The sequence below is a fragment of the Leptopilina heterotoma genome, unplaced genomic scaffold, assembly GCF_015476425.1.
Source record: "Leptopilina heterotoma isolate Lh14 unplaced genomic scaffold, ASM1547642v1 Lhet_16, whole genome shotgun sequence".
Lineage (NCBI taxonomy): Eukaryota > Metazoa > Arthropoda > Insecta > Hymenoptera > Figitidae > Leptopilina > Leptopilina heterotoma.
Genome location: NW_025110874.1, coordinates 936,890 through 961,338, shown reverse-complemented (window position 1 = coordinate 961,338; position 24,449 = coordinate 936,890). Strand labels below are relative to the sequence as shown.

Below are 24,449 nucleotides of genomic sequence, written 5' to 3'. Positions count from 1 at the left end.
AGTAATCCCTATAATTCTTTACTCTATCTACACTGGCTGTTTTCGGCACTCACTCAGGGTTAACCCCGAGTTAGCGATGATTCAATCAATAACTAGATTGCTGCTGGGATGTTGATGAACAAGGTCCTAAAGAATAGAAAATTTTATTGTAACTTTTAAGCGCTTTTAAGTAGGGTGATTGTGCCTATTACTACGTGTTAAAATCAGCCACGTTTAAAGAATCATTTTTTTTGTACTGAGTAGTTAATCTTTCTTAGAACTAAAAAAAAGTCTTTGGGTCATAAAAATAATTTAATTTGTATTAAAAAACGGAATATTTAAAAAAAGTGCACAAGTGTAAATTACTACGAATTTGCTTGAAATACTACGCGTGCATTACTACGCTGTGTCTATTAATATTAACCTAGGTTATAGCTTTTAATTTATTTTAAAAGGACAAAATATTATATTTAATTATTTTATTATTATATAAAACTTTATTCATAATATGAAAACAAAATATTTATTTTTATTTAAATAACAAAATTATAACAAAATTAAATTGAATAATTAATAGAGGTTACATGTTTAAATCATGTTTTTTATGTATTCAACAAAAACTTTAGTTCGTTTTCCTTCGTATACTGCATCCTAATTTTTGACATTGTGCTTTTGTGCAGTTTTCACAATAATAAAAACGATAAAATACTTTTATATATTAGCTAAAAACTATTTTCATTGCGTTCACTACAAACATTATAAACAAACTCGAACTGTCAACAACTATATTTCAGGTTGTGTTACATGGCGTAGAAATAAACGCAAGCGCGAAAAATCCTGTGACTAATTCTACGTTTAAAATTAAATAATAAAAACGTTAAAAACATAACATTTTCTTTAAATTTATAAAAACTAATGTTATTGCTTTATTTAGAAATAACTTAACATTAAATATTTGTTCACAAAATACATAAATATATTTATCTTTCTGAAAGCACTCTCAACTCACTAATGCAACTTTTTGTGCTCTCATCTAAACTAGAGATTTTCAAAGTTAAATAAAACGTATTAAAATGCATTTTTTTAGAATTTTTCATTAAAAATAACAATTAATATAAACTAAAGTTTTATTATATAGATATTTTATAGACTATTATCTGTCAAATAAAGTTTTATTTTAATATTTTTAATGAAATTCGTAGTAAATGGGGCACTTGTAGTAATACACACAATCACCCTAGTAGCAGCCACAGCCAAACACTAGTAATTAACACTTATTAATTTTTATGGACTATGAAGAGATTATTTATGATTTTTATGGATTATGAAGAGCTTTATGGGTACATTTTTTTTAAATTGTAGGTCTCACGTGCGGACATAAAATAATAGTACTTTGAGATAGATAAATAAAGTTTAACTATATTTTTTTAGATTTTTAATTTTGAAAAAAAACCATTTTTTGACCATAACTTTAAAAAAATGTTAGGACACCTATAAATTTTTTTCCATAATTTTGTAGAGTTTTTTCAGACTCATCTTTTGAGCCTTCATTAAACATTTTTCGTCTATATTAGCCAGAGATATTAAAGTTTTAAAAATCTAAATTTTTCGAAAATAACACTTTTTTTAAAATTTTGTTGAAAAATGCAGAAGTAACTTTAAAAATATCGTTACCAACTTGTAGAGCATTAAAAAACGCTTCGATTGACCTATTTTTGAACCTAATTCGATCATAAATTTCGAAGTTATTGGTGTTTTAAAAACCAAAAATTGTGGAAAATGACATTTTCTCAACTTTTTTGTTTGAAAACTTTTCTTTAACTATTAAACTATTATAACTATATATTGTAAGGTATCTAAAAATACATTGATTGACTCAAGATTTAATCACTTTTACCATATTTATAAAAAGTTATTTATATATTTCTATTTTGCTTCGTCATAGAGGAAGGATTGTATTAGCAAAATTTTCGATTGTGATTTTTTGACATATTTATAAATTTTTTTTCATTATACCTAATCTTTTGGTACTTTATGTACGAATGGGCACTGCCCGTATAAATATTCTAAATAAATAAAAAAATTTCGACAGATTTCGACCTCCGAAGTCCAAAAAACGGATTTTAAAAATTTGTCCCGATGTGTGTGTGTGTACTAACATTACATTTGCCTCAATATCTCAGAACGAGAAAGAGCTAAAGGCCTCAATTGTTTTTTAAATTGTAGGTCTCCCCGGGGGACATAAAATGAGAGTATTTTAGCCCGATACATAAAGTTTAACTATATTTTTTTTGCATTTTTCATTTTGTGAAAAAACGTTTTTTGTCCATAACTTAAAAAAATGTTAGGGCATCTATAAATGTTTTTCTTTAGTTTTGTAGAGTTTTTTCAGACGCATCTTTTGAGCCTTCATTGAACATTTTTCGTCTATATTAGCCAGAGATATTAAAGTTTTAAAAATCTAAATTTTTCGAAAATAACACTTTTTTAAAAAATTTTGTTGAAAAATATAAAAGAAACTTTAAAAGTTTCATTACCAACTTGTAGAGCATTAAAAAAGGCTTCGATTGACCTATTTTTGAAACTGATTCGGTCAAAAATTATCAAATTATTGGTATTTGAAAAATCAAAAATTGTGGAAAATATAATTTTGTCAACATTCTTGTTTATTAACTTAAATGTGTAATTATTAAACTATTATAACCATCTTATAGAATATATAAAAACATATTTTTGGACCAAGATTTAATGATTTTTAACTCTTTTATAAAAATTAATTCTTATATTTCAATTATTATTATTTCTATGAGGAAACAAAGTGTTCATGAAATGAACATTAAAATTATAAAAATGTAAAACTTGGCAGCGGCTTTTATTATTATCTTTATGAGGGAGCAAAGTATTCATGAAATGAGCACCAAAATTATAACAAAAATGTACAACTTGGCAGCGGATTTTTATTATTTTTTATAAACTGCTAACCACCTAGATTTTTGTTGGACTGTTGCTGAACAACATCTTGAAGGATAGAAAATTTTATTTTAACTTTTAAGTAGTAGCAGCCACAGCCAAACGTTAGCAGAAGATCATGATTGTCATAAAAAGTCGTTTAAATTAAATTATTTTCAATTTTATTTTTTTAAGGAGTGTTAACAACCTAGATTGTAGCTGGGATGTTGCTAAACAACATCCTGAAGGATAAAACATAGGCCAACCTTGACTACATTCTTTTGGAATCTTTATCACTTTTCATTTTGAAACTAATCAATTTTTACCCTGTTCAACAAAAGCTCCTATTACACAGGAGTTTCCAACATTATACTTCAATTGACCAAATTCATTTTTAAAAAAGTTATAAACATAAGTCAAAAAGTGGGCCGACCTTGACTAAGTTCTCCTACATTTTTTAAACTGTTATTTTTAACAGGCCATTAATATTATTTACAATAACATATTTACGATTTTTATTCATAACACTTATACATATTAAATAGTAATTTTATTTTATATAAATAACGCTTAAAACGAAGAATGAAAAATATCCGTCCGCATGTGAGATTCAACTGCAGTCCCCCGGCCCCTGACGCATAGCCGAATATAATACACGCGCAACTAAACCGCACGACTGCAGAGGCTTAATGAAAATTTTTAAAATCTACTGTATCACCGCCAATGCTGTATATTGTTACTTGTAGGTAACGATAAAGTGAAAAATATGTCTAAAAATTTAACAAACAATAACCACGAATTATATTAATTATTAAAAGTTAATATTCAAATAAATAATTCATAATATAATATAATCATTATACCATTTTTTTTAAGTAATTCTTTCAGTTTTATAATTTTAAAAATTTTATTAAAAAAAAGTGATTATTTTCAATAATATAGCTATAAAATTTTAATTGTTTAAAAACTTTTTAATTAGGGGTAAACTACGTTACCAATTTAAGGAGGAAGGGGGTCCAAAAATCTATAAAATTGCATTTAACGCAATGGTAACGAGGGGGGTCTAAAAATGAAAAATTAAATTTTTCATCAAAAAAATGAGAAATTGGTTACGTAGTTTATGGACGGCCCCTTATAAACCTAATTAAAAAAAAAATTAATTAAATTAAATTAGTTATACAAACACAATTTTTGAAAGATTTCACAATATAGTTATTTTTTACACTATAGAAATCGAAATAAATTGCATTTTAAACCAAAAAGATGGTATTTTTAAAGCATTACAAAGGATGTATAAAAGATTAATAAAATTGAATAAAACATTTAAAATGTACATAAATGTGACTTACTCAAATTGCATTATATGATCGTTAAATCACTTTTATGACTAGTCTAAAAAGAAGCTTGAAAATTTTGACCTAATTTTATGAATTTAAGGGTTAATACGTTTAAGCAAAGATTTATGTTTCACGGAAATAAACTTGACGCACAGTGCGGTTAGTCGATATGTATTCCGGGGCAGGGGAGCAAAATTTATCCTATATCGACGGATGTTCCAGTCGTAAAACCGAATATACGACTGACATGATCTCTTCCACGCGTGAAGGAACTTATGGGATTTTTAAACTTTTCCGCCAGTGAATATAGTTCGAATTTTTCAATGTAATTCTTAAGTATATAATAGTGTAAAACTGAGGATTTTCTGAGATCGTAAATTCTTAATCTTGGTCAATGTGGACATTTAGTGTCGAACTATATATATGTTCAATTGAAAAGAATCGTATTATAAAACATGTACACTGCAAAAAGAAGTATCTTATTTAAGATGTTTTGGTAGTCATTTCTAAGATGTTATTGTAGTCACTTTTTAGTCATTTAAAATATCTTAATTTAAGATACTAAAAGCATCTTCGTACATATTTTCAGCATATTTTTCGGGAAAAAAGTTTTGAGGTTAACTATGGGCTTTATGTAAGACATTTTATGTATCTTAGTTTTTAGTAACTTAAAATTTTTTCGCATCTTACAATTCACAAGTATCTTATCGCTAAACATCTTATTGAGACAGAAACATCTTAATTTAAGATACTTTAAAAAACTTACAGAAGTATCTTACTTTTTTAAGATAGAAGAAATATCTAAGACGTATAAAACATCTTAAAAATCAGTAAGATACTTTAGAAAACATCTTATTTTAAGATGTAAGATACCATTTTTCCATCTTACATCTTATTTTAAGATATCAAATAAGACACTTATTTTTGCAGTGTAGGTTTGATTTATTCCATTATTAATTCATTAGAATCAAAATTGAAGTTTGATTAATATTTAAGTTTAGAAATTCCAACTTTGAATGAAAATATTTTACAATTGAAAATAGTTTGTGTCTAAGTTTTACTTTATACAATTAATGAGTATTTCGCGCGTAATTTTGTGTTTGTTGAACTAAAAAATTATATTCGGATGAACGTACGTATGGTTCCAGTTTGCCGAATTACTTATGCACTTCAAATACAGATCCAGATTGAACCGCGTGTGTTTGAAAGTGCAGTCAGACACTGAAATACAGAATCAGCAAAACCAAGTATTTGCATATTGCTGAAAGTTGCCCTCAACAACGCTTCCAAGATATATCTCATTGTTAGACACCGAGCCAATATTTTGAGTAAAGTGTTAAAAGTAAGAAACTTTCTTCTGAATAAACCTCGAAAATAGTATAATAATACATATCCCAGATTTATTCTTGAAAAGAAAATTTTGTTTTGTTTATTATTATTTTTTTTTATTCTACAATAAAAGTAATATCATTAAAAATTATATAAATTATTATCATATTATACCAATTAAACACTCTATTAATAACAATCATGCAAAGAATAAAATTTTATTACTTATTATATCTTCAATGTTCACGATTCAATTTTATTTTTGAAAAATATGAATTTTTTTTATAAAAGTTAAAAAAAATTGTTTCTAGGGATTTTTAAAAATCCTTCTCTTAGTCTTGATATATTTATATGATAAATATACATAGCAATTTTTACCAAAAATCATTAGAACCTTTTCGAGTTATCGTGTTCGCAAAAAGGGATCCACATACACACCACTTACATACATTCAGACATTTGTTCAGGATCTCAAATAACTCATTCCTAAATGGATAGTTCTACAAACGAAGGAAGAAAATGAAGAAAATTTCCGCACAATATTTTTTTTTTTTATTTAGGTTCTAAAAAGTGTGTTAAATTCAAGTTAATAGTACTATAAAAGTTATCTGAAAGAGACAAGTCAAAAAATTACAAATTGTAAATTTTACAGCAATTTATAAACAATTTCACCAGAAGATCCAGGTTTAGAAAAACAAATTAACAATAACTCACAAAATAATGTATGGATTTCTATAACTTTCGTTACTCAGAGGTTTTCAAGGTCGCTGTTTACGAATTCGAAGTCAGTTTTTTAAAATTCAAAATGGCGGATCTAATATGGCTGACAAATTTTAAAAATCGAATGAAATTTACATGAAACTCGTTATTCAAGAGTTTCCAGGGTCGCTGATTACGAATCCGATGTCAGTCTTTCAAAATTCAAAATGGCGGATCCAATATGGCGGAAAAATAATTCCACACCTATACTCAATTCGCTTTAAACAAGTTACTTAGGGGTTCTCGGTTTCGCTGAGTATGTTTATGAATTAGAAACTATTAACTTATACTTATTAAATTTCATAAAAATTTAACATTTTCATTTTATAATTTGTCTGACATATTTAATTTTGAAAAACTAATATCGGTTTCGCAATCAGCGAGACTGAAAACTCTTGAGTGACGTGTTTCATTTAAATTTCATGCGATTTTTGAATATTTGGGCGCCATATTGAATCCGCTATTTTGAATTTTGACAAACTAACATCAGATTCGAAATCCGCAATCCCGAAAACCCTCAAGTAACAAATTGTATAGAGATTCATGAATGAAAATTCTTAATAATTTGAACGTTTTTTAAAGACGACAGGAAACTTAAAATGAATGCGAGGGACAAAATTCAAGATAATATTTTATAAATAAAATATAAAGTAATGTAACAATAGTTTAAATCTTTGTAAAGTACAACTACTTAAAATTGTTATCCAAGTGTAAATTTTCATTTAAACGCTTAAAATAAAATACATATTTAGTTTATATTATATTATTATTTTATTATTATATTATATTTAATAAAATACATTTTAATAAAATACATATTTAGTTTATATTATATTATTATTTTATTATTATATTATATTTATTTAGTTTTGCTCATTTCTTTCAAAATATATTTTTCGAATCCGGGTTACGTTTTGTGGCATAATAATAGAAACCATTAAGCTCCACTGTTTCCATCGAAAATAATTTTCTTTTTCTCAAAATTAATTGAAAAAAGAGCCTTGGACATCATAAATTCCCTCATTTGTAGAATTACCCGCATATAGAGGAAAATTAGTTTAAACCATTTTTAAAAAATTTATAAATTAAAGGATTACAGGTAGGATTTGTTTCAGGTCTTCATGACAGCAAGATAATCCATAATAAATACTCTAAAACCCTCTTCTTTTAAATATAAAAATTTTAAAGCAAATAAAATAAATTTTGTAATAAAAAAATGTTGAATAAAAGTCACTGAGATGTAGTACTAACCCCTTAATATTAAGATGCATTTATACAACACACGCTCGAAAACCTCGTTTTTTATTGTCGTGTGAAGTGAATTGTAAATCAAAGTTTACAGGCTGAGTAACATCAGAGGGAAAAAAAGTTGTGGACAGGGGAAAAAAGACTCGCGCAGCCGCTATGCCTGTCAAAAAATTTCATATTGAATATTTGGTAATTATTCGCAAAATTTAATAAGTAGAAAGAAAAAAAGAAGCAGCTAGGATTGTGATCTCAACGGATTTTTCCTTCTATCATAATTCAGAGTTATCCCAAACAACCCAATTTTTGATCCATTTTAGTCAAACTTATTTTTGGTTCAGGCATATAGTGTGGAAAATATTTTTGTGTTTTAATTTTTAAAGTACATGTATGCGCACATAATTTTTTATTTAAATGACTTTGTTATTAAAAAAATAAAACAAAAACACTCTTAACTTATGTTAGGAGTTCTTCCTCTTATTTTGCTGAATATTTTTCAAAAAAATTATTTTCTAGCATTAACTGTTTAGAAGATATGGTCGTTTAAACAATTTTGAGCAACTGTTGTATCTTTTAAGCAAACATTTGTTTATAAAACAATATTTTTATTTTACACTTTTATTTATTAATTGGCTTGCATTGAATGAGGTCCAAAGACTTCTGATTTTGCGTCCACCAATTAGGTCCACAATTTAAAAAATCATCCTTTTAGCTCTTATAAGGAACATTTTATAAATACGCTCAATCTACATGTAAAATAAAATATGTAGAGTTTTTTAAAAATTATTTTGGCTACATTATTTCTGAAATCTACTCATAAAAATGCAAAACTGCAGTCCACTAGGTCAAATATTGTGAGCGCCAGGGAAGGTTACATATACTTTTGATAAAATTGTCAAAAATTTCGACTTTTTCGCTGAAAACACTATAAAGATCAACTCCAATATTTTTTGCCAATACATTGGTTGTAGAAAGAAAAAAATATTCTTCTTTTAGGCAAGCAACATTTAGGATATCTTTATCCATATTAAAAAAATGAAAAAAAAGAAAGGAGAAGAAATCTTTGCCGATGAGATTGAAGTTTTGTTTTTTGTGAAATAAAACGAAATGAGGACAGAACAATTCTCGGTCCAATCTTATGTTTCGTTGGCTATTGTCTGCCGTTTAACAAAAGCTCTTTTCTGGTGGCAAAGAAAAGTAAGAGAGATAGAAAATAAGTCATAGGATTCGTGGGGACGTAGAATCGTGTACCTTGCGTATATACCGGAATGCTAGGGCTAAAGAGATAATATTGCCTCCTACTTCCGAAATATTGGCGGTCCTCCAAATGGAAATAGATAAAAAGTCAGTGCGGGAATATGAAGCTTAGAAGAACCTTTACTACCTTCATTCTATGGATACATGTGCGTCACGGAAAATAGCTAGATGTGTGCAAATGTCGCATATATGTGTCTGCATAAAAGGATGCATAATATATATATATATATGTGTAATATAACTGCAAGTTTTCAATTTCATTCTCTGCCCTACACAAACCACAATTTTTTCACTTTACTTATGTTACGCACGCGATAGTGAGATTAGATCGCAATCTTATAATTTGTCTCCACTTTGTTGTCTGTTCGTATTATTCTAATTTTCATTTTCCTCATTTAAATTTTGTATGACCAGTGTGAAACTCATTTAGTAACATAGTTACTTCAATTTCCACTCGAGATCTTCCAGCTTGCTAATCCTATATTTGTTGGAAAATTGTCAAACATTTTTGTTTATGCGTTTTTTGCCCGGTAGGAAGAGGTTAATTAAAAGGAATTAAAATTATTCCAAAAAATTTCAACAACAATATTCATTTGGATTAAAATAATTATGAATTTTGGAGTCAATAGATGTCATTTTATTGCGCTTTAATTCCTTTGTATTTGAATGAATTAAAGTGTCAATAATATTTACATTGTAAAGGGAATTCAACTGATCCCAATTTTAATGATATTAAACAGAATTAAATTGACTTATCAGAAATAAAATGTGTACAATTTTGTCGAAGAATTGAAAAGAACATAAATGTAAGCAGATGAATTCTCTTAACTCTTTGAAGTATACATTTTTCTAGTCAAGGAATTTAATAAACCAAGTAGACTTTAGATGGTTTTTAGGGTCACTGATTAAGAAATCTGAAGTCGGATTTTTCATATCTTCAAAATTCAAAATGGCGAATCCAATATGGCGGACTTATTTTTTAAAATTGATTAAATTCGCTTGAAACTTGTTACTCGGGACAGGGTTGCCACGCTTTTGCACATTTCAAATTTCCTGACTTTTCCAGGTTTTCCAGGTTAGAAAACGGAATTTTTCCAGGTTTTTAAAACTACATTAATATTTTACAAAATTTTTAATTCTAACCTTTTTGAAATTAAACAACTTATAAAACATTGTTATAAAACATGAAAATATCGATTGCTCCGAGTCGAAGACTCGGAGCAATCGATATCTTCATGCTTTATAATAATTAAAAATTTTGGACTGATAAAATCATCATTTTACATTGTAAGAAAGAATATTGTTACTGTAACTTATTCAAAATTACTTTCATTATTTTAATCCAATTATTGTTTTCCAGAATTTAAAACTAAAATTCTTCTTTATAAAGTGCAAATTAATTATGATTAATAATTTCTAGAAAATTTCTTTCAACATTTTCAAATCCTTTTGTTTACAATTCAATTTTACGAAATTTCATCGATTATTCGGAAATTCTTTTATCAAAAATATATTAGAAAATCAAAACTTGAAATAACTTTAAAAAAAAGTGTGAAAAATTCAAACATTCAAAGATTATAATTTAAGACCTGCTTTTCAAAACTCAATTATTATTTAAAGTTTAAACTGAAACTCATATTTAAATCAATTATTATTAGAAAATTCTACGACAATTTAATTATTTAAATACAAAAAAAATTTTTTATTGAAGAATTGAATGTTTTTTAAAATTCAACTCTCATTTAAAGAATTTTATCAACAAATTTTTAAAAAGGTAACTAAAATTCTTTTGACGAATTTCAATAAAATTTTTAAGAACAATTTCATTTTCGAGAATTTAGATTAAAAATGTAGTCAAAATAATTGAATCTCTGTAAAAAAATTTCATTGAATTGAGAAATTTTTTGAAAATAATTGAAATTTTGTCAAAAATTTTATTAACATTTTTTTAAATAATTGAAATACTGCCAAGAATTTTATTAAAATTTTTGAAAATAATTGAATTTTAGAGAAAAATTTTAATATAATTATAAAAATAATTGAAATTTTGACTAAAACTTTTATTAAACTTTTGACCATAATTGAATTTCTGCTAAGAATTTTATTACTTTTGAAAATAATTGAATTCTTGAGAAGAATTTTTTAATAATATTTCTTTTTAAATACCTAATTATTTTTAATACAAAAATAAATAATTTATTGAATAATTGAATGTTTCTCAAAATTGAATTCTCATAAAGAATTTCATTAACAAATTTTAAAATAATTTAATTCTTTTGACGAATTTCAATAAAATTTTAAGTATAATTACATTTTTCGAGGAATTCGATTAAAATTGTATAAAAAATAATTGAAATTCTGCAATGAGTTTTATTATCTATGAAAATAATAATATTGAATCCCTGTAAAAAATTGTATTACATATTTATTAAAATAATTGAATCTCTGTAAACATAAATTAAATATTTTTTAGAGCTGTGCAAAATTCAAACCGAACCGAGTTTTGTTCGGTTTCGGGGAGCCGAAATGTCGAATTTTCGACATTCGAACTAGGCGAAAAAATTCGAACAGTTCGGTTCGAATTATTTTGCAAAGCTCTATAATATTTTTGCAAATAATAGAACTATTGCGAAGAAATTTATAAAAAAAATTTAAAATAATTTATTTCTTTTGGAAAATTTTGTTAAAATAGTAGATATTGAAAATCATTGACTGGAGGAGAATTTTTGAAAAAAAATTGAATTTGTTAAAAAGAATTTCATTAAAATTTTTGAAAATAATTGAATTTTGGAGAGAAATTTTAATATCTATAAAGATAATTGAAATTTTGACGATAAATTTTTTAAACTTTTGACCATAATTGAATTTTTGCGAAGAATTTTATTATTTTTGAAAATAATTGAATTTCCTTGATGAATTTTAATAAAATTTTTAAGAATAATTATACATTTTTCGAGAAATTCCATTAAAATTGTATTGAGAATAATTGAAATTTTGCTATGAGTTTTATTATTTATGAAAATAATTGTAAATCTATAAATTTTTTTATTATTTATGAAAATAATTGAATTATTGCGAAGAAAAATTATTGTAAAGGCAACTTTATTTTTAAAATTAATCAAATTCACTTTAAACTTCTACTAGGGGGTTTTTGGAGTCGCTGATTACAAATATGAAGTCAGATTTTTAAAATTCAGAATGGCGGATCCAATATGGCGAATATTTTTTTAAACAATGATCGAAATTGCTTCAAACTTGTTACTCGGGGGTTTTTGGGGTCGCTGATTACGAATATGAAGTCAGTTTTTTAAAATTCAAAATGGCGGTTCCAATATGGTGGACTTATTTTTTAAAATTAATCAAATTCACATTAAACTTCTTACTCGGGAGTTTTTAGGGTCGCTAATTACAAATATGAAGTCAGATTTTTAAAATTCAAAATGACGGATCCAATATGGCGAATATTTTTACGTAATTCAGTAAAACAACAAATATGTGTATTCATTAAAACAAAACTGTTCCTGATCTTCAATCTAATATAGATTTATTTAATTCATCTTTCAAAGAATTTATTCACTCTACTCTTCATAGCACATAATTATTTTCTTTCTTATTTCCAATTTTGTAAAGATTTATATTCTACGAAATTTTATTACCTTTGATATCAAAATTATTGTTTTATTTTGTAGTCCTGTTATTGGTTGTAACTGTTGGACTTAATAAAAATAAATAAAAAAATAGATACAAACTTAACTTTAGTGTTAGTAGAATTAGGGCTATAGTTTCACCAACACCGATTAAAAATTGATTCGACATTTATATAATTTAAAATTTTAGACCTTAACGATTTCTACACGGGTTTGTTATTCTTTATTTTTTAAAAATAATTATTTTATTTTTATCATTCATTTCTACTTTTATGAATAATATAATAGAAATAATAGATAATAGTACCTAATAAGAAATCATTACTATGATTATAATCTCTCTCGTTTTTTTACTTTTATAATTAAATTAAATATATTTTTCAAATTAAAATATGTTTTGAAAAACTAAATAAATTTTTGTGATTTAAAAGCAGAGTATAAGTTTTTTACATACCTTCTTGTCGAAATCATCATGCATGTTGCGTTTCACCTTATCCACTTCTGCACATATAAGAGCATCCAATTTTTCATTATTCACAGTATCTCCTCCTGCTTTTAAAGCTGCCTTCAGTTTGGTTTCCATAACTGTCTGAAACAAATTGTAAATCCAGATGTTCATTACATGAACATTTTGCTTCCTTTTTACAATTAGCAAAAATATTTGCTTCCTCGTGGAGGAAGCATTAACATTGAAAGAACAATTTATTAACTAATTCTTGATGCAAACAATAAAATCTTATTATGTAGTAACATAATTCTGAATAAAGAAAAAAAAAATTTTAGTCCAATATGGCGGTTATGAAAATTTAAAATCGACTGAATTCGCTTAAAAATAGTTACTCAGGGGATTTTGGGGTCGCTGAATACGAATCTAGGGTCGGTTCTTAAAAATTCAAAATGGCGGATCCAATATGGCGGGCATAAAAATAATTGACTGAATTCGGTTGAAACTCGTTACTCGGGGGGTTTTAGGGTTGCTGAATACGAATCTGTGCTTATTCTCAAAAAATTCAAAATGGCGGATCAAATATGGTAGACATGAAAATTAAAAATCAGCTGAATTCACTTGAAAGCAGCTACTCGTGTAGAGTAGAAATTAACAAAAATAGTTTAGGATATAATAAGTAAAGCAAAAATTGACATCTCAACAGTTAGAAAGGGTTACTAGAAAATGATTTTTTTAAGTAAAAGGGACATTTTTTTTTGTTATCCATTTGTTTATAATGATTTTATTGCTAACAAATTGTGGTTCAGTAATTTTTTTTAGACTTTTTCGTGTATAAGGAACATGTCAAAACTAAAATATCATTTAATCCATTGATAAATATGAAATAGAAATGCAGAAAACTGCGAAGGAATAGGTGGGTCCCTGAGCGACCCACTGTGACGCAAAGGGTTAAGAGAAGTTATCGACTTTACCGATAAAGTGACATCTGTGAGATGTCATTCGAATTCAAAATCAAAATTTTTAACATAAATGATAATTCTTCCACATGCAAACCGTCATTATCTTTTTAATTAAAATTTTTGTTCTGAACAAATAAGCCCGGATCTTATCTCTACTATTTTTTCAAAACAAAAATTTTAATTACAACTAATTTTAAAAAATTGTAAGAGGATCAAGTCCATGATATTTCACCTGAATTTGTTGTCGACTATTTTTAGAAAAATCTTATACTTCGTATTAATATACTGTCTTTTTAATTTTATAATGTAGAAATGTAAAAGATTCAAAATAAATAAAAACTCAAAATGCACTTCAAAACTAAAAAAAATATTAATAGGTCTCGGACCATTTTTTCAAAATATTTGCAAAAAACGTTTTTTGAAAAATTTTAAAACGTGAAAAAACATAGTTGCACTTGATAAATAAGTTTTAAAGACTACAGATTATTATTATACTAAATGAGAAATAAAATTCATTCCTAATTTAGTTTTACTTTCAAATATCGAAAAAAAGTATAATTCGACTTTGGTATAAACGCCCCCAATATAAAGCTCGTTTAAATAATTAATTTAAATATTTAAATCAACTTAAATTGATTTTTTAAAAATCTAACTTAATTCGAACAAAAGTAAATATTGAAATGCTCACTTCTAATTTGTTGAGTTCCTTCTGCAGGAAGTTGACTTTGTTGTACATGTGCAAGACAAACAAATCAAATGCTTCTTCATTTACAGAAAGTTTCTTTTCGTGAATATTGATATTTGGAAAAAGAATCTGCAGCTCCTCGTTAAAACTTTCTCGAGCTGTCTTCACCTGATTCCAATACCGTTCTGTAATATTTGCAGATAATAATTCGTCTTGAAACTTTTTCTTTGCATCGTCGACATCATCTAAAATCTTTTTGACATTTCTTCTTGCCATTGCTTTCACTGTTGCTGGTGCAACAAATTCAGGATCATCAATTAAACTATACATTTGTTTTAACGATGTTAATGCATCCAATGCATGTTTCTCTGCCTCATTAATTGCTTTCTTTCTCTTCTCAGTTGCTCTTTTCAATCTAGAAAGAAAATCATGATATTTTATTCTCTAATATTTACAAAACAAATATATTTTGTGTTTCCCTGATTCTTCACTGATTTCCAAATTCAATTAATTAAAATTATAATAATTTTGATAAATAAATATTTATAAATACTTCTTATTTCTTTTTTCAATGGGAAATTAATTTTAAAAAATTCCAACTTCTGAAATTTAATAATTTCTAAATATTACAACTATAACCCTTCCAAAATTTAATTATTTTCTACAACTTTTAACTAAACTTGATCCCTCAATCAATTATCTATATTAATTTTCAATAATTTTCCGAAATTTCTTCTAGAATTCTATTATTTAAATACAAACATTCAATTTTTATAATTAAAACTGTCAATTTTTATTTTTAAAGATATAAAGGTAGAATATTATTTCAAAAATTTGAATAAAAAATTCTTAATATTAATTTTTTTTAAATATTTTAAAATAATTTTTGAAAGACAATAGTTTTATAATTGAGCTGCCGGATCAAAGAAGGGCACATAACCCATTTGAATTACATTGGTTATGTGCCCTTCTTTGATCCGGCAGCTCAATTATATACAATTAGAAAATATCCAAAAAATTCAAATTTGGTAATTAGCTTTTAAAAAATAACTGAAATTCGGTAAAATCTTTAAAAAATAATTGAATTTTGATAAAATCTTTGAAAAATATTTGAATTTTGGTAAAATGTATGAAAAATTATTGAAATTTGGTAAAATTTTTGAAAAATAATTGAAAATTGGCAAAATGTTTGAGAAATAATTAAAATTTGGTAAAATGTTTAAAAAATAATTTCAATTTGGTAAAATGTTTAAAAAATAATAAAAATTTGGTAAAATATTTTTAAAATCTTTTAAAAATAATTGAAATTTTGTTAAATTTTTAAAAAATAATTAAAATTTGATAAAATCTTTTAAAAATAATTGAAATTTTGTTAAATTTTTAAAAAATAATTAAAATTTGATAAAATCTTTGAAAAATAATTGAAATTTACTAAAATGTTTAAAAAATAATTGAAATTTGGTAAAATCTTTGAAAAATAATTAAAATTTGCTAAAATGTTTAAAAAATAATTGAAATTTGGTAAAATCTTTGAAAAAGAATTGAAATTTGGTAAAATGTTTGAAAAATAATTAAAATTTGGTAGAATATTTGAAAAATAATTTAAAATAATTGAAATTTGATAAAATCTTTGAAAAATAATTGAAATTTGGTAAAATGTTTGAAAATAATTGAAATTTGGTAAAATTTTTGTTTGGTAAAATGTTTGAAAAATAATTAAAATTTGGTAAAATGTTTGAAAAATAATTAAAATTTGGTAAAATATTTGAAAAATAATTTAAAATAATTGAAATTTGATAAAATCTTTGAAAAATAATTTAAATTTTTTAAAATTTTCGAAAAATAATTGAAATTTGGTAAAATGTTTGAAAAATAATTGAAATTTGGTAAAATTTTTGTTAAAATAATTTTTAAAAAAAATAATTTAAATTTGGTAATATCTGAAAAATAAGTGAAATTTGATAAAATCTTTAAGAAATAATAATTTAAATTTGATAAAATCTTTTAAAAATAATTGAGTTTTTAAAAACTACAAAAAATAATCAAATTTTTGAAGAATTTTAATTTCAAATCATTTCTCCGAAATTTTAATACTTAAGTCTAAAAAAGTAAATTTTAAAAAATTTTAATTTAATTTGTTTAAAAGTAGTTGATTTTTAAAGAATTATGATAAAACAATGTTTGGTATTCGTTTTTTATAAATATTTAATGTAATTTCTCGAAAATAATTGAATTTACAAAACGATGTATTGTATAATTTAGAAAACACTAATTAATTTTTTGAAGAGTTTTAATTAAAAATTTTGAATGTGATTATTTTCTCAAAAATATTTTTTTTTATTATTATAAATAATATTATAATTTATTATTTTTTGTATGAATTTGAATTTTCGGAAATATGTAATCGAAAATATTGAAAATAATTGAATTTCAATAATTAGAATGAAAAAATTCTGAGAATTACTTATTTTTTCAAAAATATTTTAATATAATTTTTAGAAACTAATTTTCATTAATTTTTATTTTTATTAAATTTACACTTGAAGATTTTTCATTAAAATTTTTGAGAATTAAATTATTTTCAAAATATTGGCAAATTGAAATTCTTCAAAAGTTGATTTTTCAAAATTTCTAATAAAATACTTGAAAAAAATCAATTATTTTCAATTGAATTTTACAAAATTTCAAAAAAAAAAAATTAATTTAAAATTATTTATTTACTTTTATTTTATTAAATTATTTTTTCAAAATTATTCAAAAGCTGTTTAATTGTATATTTCGAAAAGATTAGAAAAATTATTCAAAAATAACTTTTCATAGATTTGTCTATTATACTTTTCACGTTAATAAAAATCGAAAAAATCGCATTTTTTTAATATAAGTCGATAAAAGTCACATTATTTGAAAATAGTCGGAAAAAGTCATAATATCCGTTTTATACAACATGAAAGAAATTCACCTTGGTAAGGAACTACAAACCTTTCGAAATTAGTTCGAGATTGAAATAAAGAATATGAAACCAAAATTAATGAGCAATTATTATTAGATTTAAACTTTTAAAAAAATATCTTTTGCCCAAGATAACTTTTTGTCTCACTAGATGTAAACAATCAAAATGAATTAATTTAAGCTACAAACCTATCCCATGATTCATTGTTTACTTCAGAAACATCAATCTTCTCCACGACTTGGACAACATCTTTGTTATAATCCTGAATGGCACACATAGCGGAATGGAAAGCTGCAATTGCCTTTGCAGCAGCATCTCCGCAAGATTTTTCTAAATCTACAAGACTCTGTGGTAATAATTCTGTTGAGACTTTTGTTTGTGGTGGTTCCGGCTTCTCAGCAACTAATATAACAGAAATTTTTTAATTTATAAATAAATTCATAATTTTAAAAGTCATGAGGAAAAATTGAAAGATGTTCTTTAAATTTAAATATGAAACTGCATTTTAAATAGAATTTTTAATAACATTTGTTATTTTCTCTCTTTAAGGCGCTATTTCTTTTCATCAAAAATTAAAAACGTACTTTACAAATAAAGAAAACATAAACTTAAAATGGAGATTTTTTATTATTTACGAAATCTTGCTTTAAGAAATAAAGTCTTTTCAAAAATAGGGAATATTTATATTTAAATTATTAACAAAGAAGATAAATTTAGTCGCAAGAGATTAATGAATATTTTGAAATTATAAAAATGCTTTTAAAGAATTTCTTCGTGTCATTTTGAGGAAATTAATAATAATATCACACAAAATTCAATAAAATACAAACTATTATACAAACCAACTTCAATTTCTGCTCCTTTCTCCTTGCTTAATCTAATTTCAGTATAATTTTCATTAACGGGTTCTGGTTTCTTTTCAACAAGTGGTGTGAAAGCAGGTTTCGGAGCTACAGAAAGCAAATTTAATATTTAGCCAGGTTAGTAATGTTAATATTCATTGAAGACAAAAATTTCACACTCTACGAATTAATTACTGAACATTTATAAAGTATTTGAAATATTGGTTGGGGTACAGTTTTTCTAAAACGTATTTTCCAATTTTCTATTTTCTAAAACTTTTTTTTCTAATAAAGGTGAATTTCTAAAAAGCTTTTTTCAAATAAAAGTAATTTTCAAATTTTTTTTCTTCAAAAATATTCAATTTTTGTAATGATGATCAATAAGATGATCAATTATGATTAAAAAATTAAATTTATGAAAATTTTTTAATTCTTTAAAAAAAGTACTTCAGATTTTGTTAATCAATTATTTTAAATAATTTTCCAAAAGTTCTTTGAGAATTAAATTATTTAAATACAAAAATTCAATCTTTTTTAATAATTGTAACTGTCCATGTTTTTTTCTTAAGTTTATTAAGGTATAATATTTTCAAAAAATAATTAAATTTTTGAAGAATTTTAATTATAAATATGACCATGATTTCTCAAAAATTTTAATAATCCAAAAAACTAAATTTTTGTGTGCTTCATTCGAAGATAATTAAATTTTAAACAATTATGATAAACAAATTCTAAGAAATTAAGAATTTTTAAAAAATATTTTAATGTAATTTTTCGAAAACAATTCGATTTCTTAAAAAAGTTTTTGTAAAAACTAATTAATTTTTTGATGAATTTTAATGAAATATTTTGAACATAATATTTTTCTCCAAAATGTTAAAAATAATTCTAAAATATTATTATTTTTCATTAAAAATTTTGATAATTCAATTATTTTGAAAATTTGAAATTAAAATTCTTCAAAAGTTGATTTTCAAAAATTCTAACAAAATACTTGTAAAAAATTAATTATTTTCAATTAAATTTAAAAAAAATTCAATTATTCAAAATCTTTTTAATTGTACATTTCGAAAATTTAAATAGAAAAATGATTCAAAAATGATTTTTGAAAGATTTGTTAATAGTTATTTTTCGCACTATAAAAATTGAAAAGAATTATACGTACATTTAATACTAAAATATATGATATTTTCTTGCAATATTTGGAAGAAAAGTCGAAAATATTTTAAAATAAGTCGAAAAAGTCTCAATTTTCTAAATTTCCCTGATAAAAAATTGTTTACCTTAACTTTACTAACTTTACTGACATGTGGCCACCCTGCATATAGTTAAAAAATAAAATTTATAAAAAATTTTTAATTCTTTAAAAAAATACTTTAGATTTCGTTAAAAAATTGTAAAAAAACAGAAATTATGTATATTTTTTAACAAAGTTTTAAAACAATCTAATTAAAAATCTTAATTAACAAATAGAAATTATAGGGATTTTTTCCCTAAAGATATTTAAAATTTTCTAAAAAAAAAATTTTAAATAAATATATTAATTTTGGAAATTTTTGTATAAAAATGATACAAATTATTATTTCTTTTTTCCAAAGAAGAACAGAATTTTGTGAAAAAATTGTGATAAGAAATAGGAATTTTATAAAATTATTTCTTTTTTTCAAAAAGAAACTCATAATTTTGTGAACAGAATTGTGATTGAGAAGCAGAAAATATGCAAAACAGTTTCTATTTCCTAATCTTAACTTTTTTTAACAATTTTCTAACTTTTATCAAAATTATGGAATTTTACAAATTTCAGAAAAATAAATATTAAAAATCACAACTTTTTCGAAAAACTTTTTTTAAAATTCAAAACTTGTTAGAAAAACTTTTTTTGGAAAACTGATTTATTTGAAATTGCGTTTTTTAGAAAAAAAAGGATTACAAAAAGATTAAAAAATATTTTTTAGAAAAAGTGACCGAAATATTGAATTGCTATTCATTATTTCGGTCACTTTTTCTAAAAAAATATTTTTATTATCAAGTATTATGAATTTGAAAACAAGGATCAGGAGATTATATACATTTTTAAAATTTAATTAAATGAAAATGGAATTTTAAGAATGAGAATTTTAAGGATGAGAAATGTTATAGGATGGGTAAAGGTTCTCACGTATATAATCTTCAACTAATGAGCAATCAAAATTTGCTTTCATCTGACCTTCTTTTCCCTTTTCCATGGGGTCTCCAAAAATAATATTGTGTAATCTGCAAAAGGAAAAAATTATAATTTCTCTTTGGGAAAAAAATATGCTTCTTGAAAATGAGACAAAAAAAACTTACGACTGCCTAAGTTGATCGAAGAAATTTCTAATGAAATCGAAATAGGTATTTTCTTCTTGAAAAATAATTTTAATTGTATTATCCACGCCAGGCATCCATCCTTCAAGCATTGATCTCACTTCAGGATTATTTTTTGCATATGCTAATATTCCTATGGTTCCTAAAGTTACTGCACCTAAAGTGATTAGCGCTTTTCCCGAACCTCGACCTTTCTCACTGAAAAAAAATATTACACTGTTACATCACATGTTTAAAGAAATCAATTTTAATTATCTTCACACCCAAAGTGGAAATTCACAACACAATAAGAAGCGTACAATTATTTAGCACTAATATTAGGTAAAAGTGTCATTTTATTAACGAAAATTTAATATTGACTAAAACATTTATTAATTTTTGAAATCCAAACCAAAAGACCTGAATATTAACAAAATATTCAATAATTTTGTATCGACTCACTTAAAAATTTGTTGAATCCATGCATTTTAATTTAAACCATGCATTATAATAAATTTATTTATTTTACTAATACCTTTTAGGAGAGCTTGTGGAATATTTATGTACAGAAAACCTGGACATAAATTTGTCATCCTTGCCAGGCCTAAAACAGTTTGTCAACAGTTTCTTTTAGAAAATAATTAATGTTACTATCATACCGAAAAACATGCAAATAGTCCATTAATTGAAATCTAATGAATTTTTTTAAAATAAATAAAACTGATTAAAAATTATGCGATTACAGAGTTTTTACATTTAAGTTTATAGAATTGCCATAAAAAAAGTTAATTGTGTTTTTTCCTGACTTTTCCTTGATTTCCAGACAAAATTTTGAATTTTTCCCTGACTCTAAAAAATATTTTGATTTACTCTAAAAATGATTAGATTAAGTACTTAAATTCTTTTTTAAATAAATATTTAATCGTTATTATTATTCAATAGAAAATGAAGGTTTTTAAAAAAATTTCAAATTCAAACTTTTTTGAAATTCAACTACTTATAAGAATATTATTAGAAAACATGAAGACATAGATCACTCCGAGTCTTTAACTCGGAGTGATCTATGTCTTCATGTTTACTAATAATTTAAATTTTCATAAAATTTTTCAAAAAAAAAAAATTAAATTATTTACAAAACTTTTAATAAAATCCTTCACAAAAATTCAATTATTCTTACCAGTAATAAAATTTTTTGAAATCAATTATAATTAAATTCATGAGAAAATTTTTATTTTTTATGAAAATAATTAAATTCTTAGAACGAATTTTATTTCAATTATTTAAATAAAATTATTTAAAAATTGAATTTTATTTCAATTATTTAAATAAATTTAAAAAATTGAAATAAAATTCGTTCTAAGAATTCAAATATTTTCAGAAAAAATAAAATTTGTCTCATGAATTCAATTATAATTGAATTCAAAAAATGTTATTACTTATGTAAGAATAATTGAATTCTTGTAAAAGATTTTATTAAATGTTTTGTAAATAATTCAACTTTTTCTTGAAAAATTTTACCTATGGAAATTTAAAATAAATTTAATGAATTGAAATTAAATTCGTTCTATAAGAATTCAGTTATTTTCATAAATAATAACATTTTTCATAGGATTTCAATTATTTTTAATACAATTTTAAATAAATTCCCCGAAAAATGTAATTATTTTCATAAAATTTTATTAAAATTCTTCTAAAGAATTTAATTATCAATTATTTTTAATAATTTTTGCAAAAGTTCCTTGAGAATTATCAAATCCATTTGTTTACAATTCAATTTTACAAAATTTCAATTATTCAGAAATTCTTCAATTAAATATTTAGAAAATAAAACTTGAAATAATTTCAAATAATTTCAAAACAAAATTCAATTATACTTTTTCAAAAAGAATTAATTTTACGAATTTGTCAGATAAAAATATATGAAAAATTCAAATTTTCAAAGATTTCAATTTTAAACTTTTTCAAAATTCAATTATTATTTAAAATTTAAACTGAAATTCATTTTTAAATCAATTTTTATTAGAAAATTCTAAGAGAATTTAATTATTTAAGTACAAAAATAAATAATTTATTGAGTAATTGAATGTTTTTCAAAATTTAATTCTCATAAAGAACTATATCAACTTCATTAACAAATTTTTCAAAAATTTAATTTGTTCGACGAATTTTAATAAAATTTTCATGAATAAAATTATATTTTTCGAGAAATTCTATTAAAAATAATTGAAATTCTATAATGAGTTTCATTATTTTGGAAAATAATTGAATCTCTGTAGAAAATTTTATTATTTATGAAAATAATTGAATCTCTGTAAAAATTGTTATTATTTATGAAAATAATTGAATTATTGAGAAGAAATTTATTTAAAAAATTTGTAAATAGTTGAATTCCTGTGAAATTTTTATTATTTATGAAAATAATTTAATATTTGTTTAGAATGTTATCAACAGTTTTTTAAATAATTAAATTCTTTCAACGAATTTTAATAAAATTTTTAGGAATAATTACTTTTTTTTGAAGAATTCGATTAAAAATAATTAACATTATGCCATACAATAAGTTTTATTATTTATGAGAATAATTTAATCCCTAAAACAAATTTTATTATTTATGAAAATAATTGAATTCTTAAAAAGAATTTTATTATTTATGGGAAGAAATTTATGGAAAATTTGGAAATAATCGAATTCCTGTGAAATGTTTATTATTTATAAAAGTAATTAAATATTTTCGTAGAATTTTATTTATTAAAATTTTGTTCAAGTAATTGAATTCTTTTGGAAAACTTTAAGAAAATAAGTATTAAAAATCATTAAATTCAAAAAACTTTTAGAAAATAATTGAATTTTTGCCAAGAATTTTATTAAATTTTTTTTAAATAATTGAATTTTGGAGAAGAATTTGATTAATTTTAAAGATACAAGATAATTGGACGAGAGTTTTTTTTAGTTTTGAACATAATTGAATTTTAGCGAAGAATTGTATTACTTTTGAAAATAATTGAATTTTTGCAATTAATTTGTAACTGCTCCAAAATTAAATTTTTTCCAGTACTTTAATAAAAATCCCCGACTTTTCCCAGATCAATTCTACTTTCCCTGACTTTTCGAACGAAAGCAAAATAAAATATATTTTCCTTGACTTTGTGACTACGATGCTAACAATGTTGTCAGTTATATTTATATATAGAAATAAATATTGACCTTTACTCGAGGAACATAACTCTTCTAAATTGCGAGGAAATGTAATTTTGAATATGCAAAAAATTTAATGTTAAAAACTCGATGATAATTAAAAAAAACTGAAAGGTAATCTCTGATTTTCTGTAAAGAGTGTAATGAGAATATTTTGAAAAATTATTCTGACACTTGTTAGAAGTGGTCAAAAGTCACTTGACTTACTTTGTTATTGGGTCACATTTTATTCGTGCTCGGGTTTCGTAACACCTGGCCGTGAGGTATATTCTAGAGTATCCATGTTTTTTTACCTGGAAGACAGAACGACACTGGTTAAACATGCTCTGGAATTATGTAAGACACTTTATTTTAAGCCATCTTGTCACACGAGGTGCAGCCTTGGTTAAGGGCAACACGAAGAGTATTCACTTGACAATTCACAAAATTAGAGGTGACATAAAATTTTCCTTCACTTCTTTAAAGAAACTTTATTTACTGTAAGTTATTGTTAACAAACAGAAATTGTAATTTTATGTCAAAATACGGACAAATTCATTAATA

The 24,449-nt window shown here is 23.7% G+C and overlaps 1 protein-coding gene across 1 annotated transcript in view; it reads right to left on the bottom strand.

Moving 5' to 3' along the window:
* LOC122498781 (MICOS complex subunit Mic60) overlaps window positions 1-24,449 on the bottom strand; it is a 72,416-nt gene that overhangs the window by 47,684 nt on the left and 283 nt on the right. The window contains exons 2-9 of the mRNA XM_043606694.1: window positions 24,114-24,199; window positions 21,247-21,315; window positions 20,715-20,930; window positions 20,593-20,639; window positions 18,387-18,494; window positions 17,733-17,946; window positions 14,598-15,009; window positions 12,957-13,091 (exon numbers count right to left, since the gene is read on the bottom strand). Of these exons, the coding sequence (XP_043462629.1) occupies window positions 12,957-13,091; window positions 14,598-15,009; window positions 17,733-17,946; window positions 18,387-18,494; window positions 20,593-20,639; window positions 20,715-20,930; window positions 21,247-21,315; window positions 24,114-24,199 (1,287 nt within the window). The remainder of the gene's footprint in view (window positions 1-12,956; window positions 13,092-14,597; window positions 15,010-17,732; window positions 17,947-18,386; window positions 18,495-20,592; window positions 20,640-20,714; window positions 20,931-21,246; window positions 21,316-24,113; window positions 24,200-24,449) is intronic.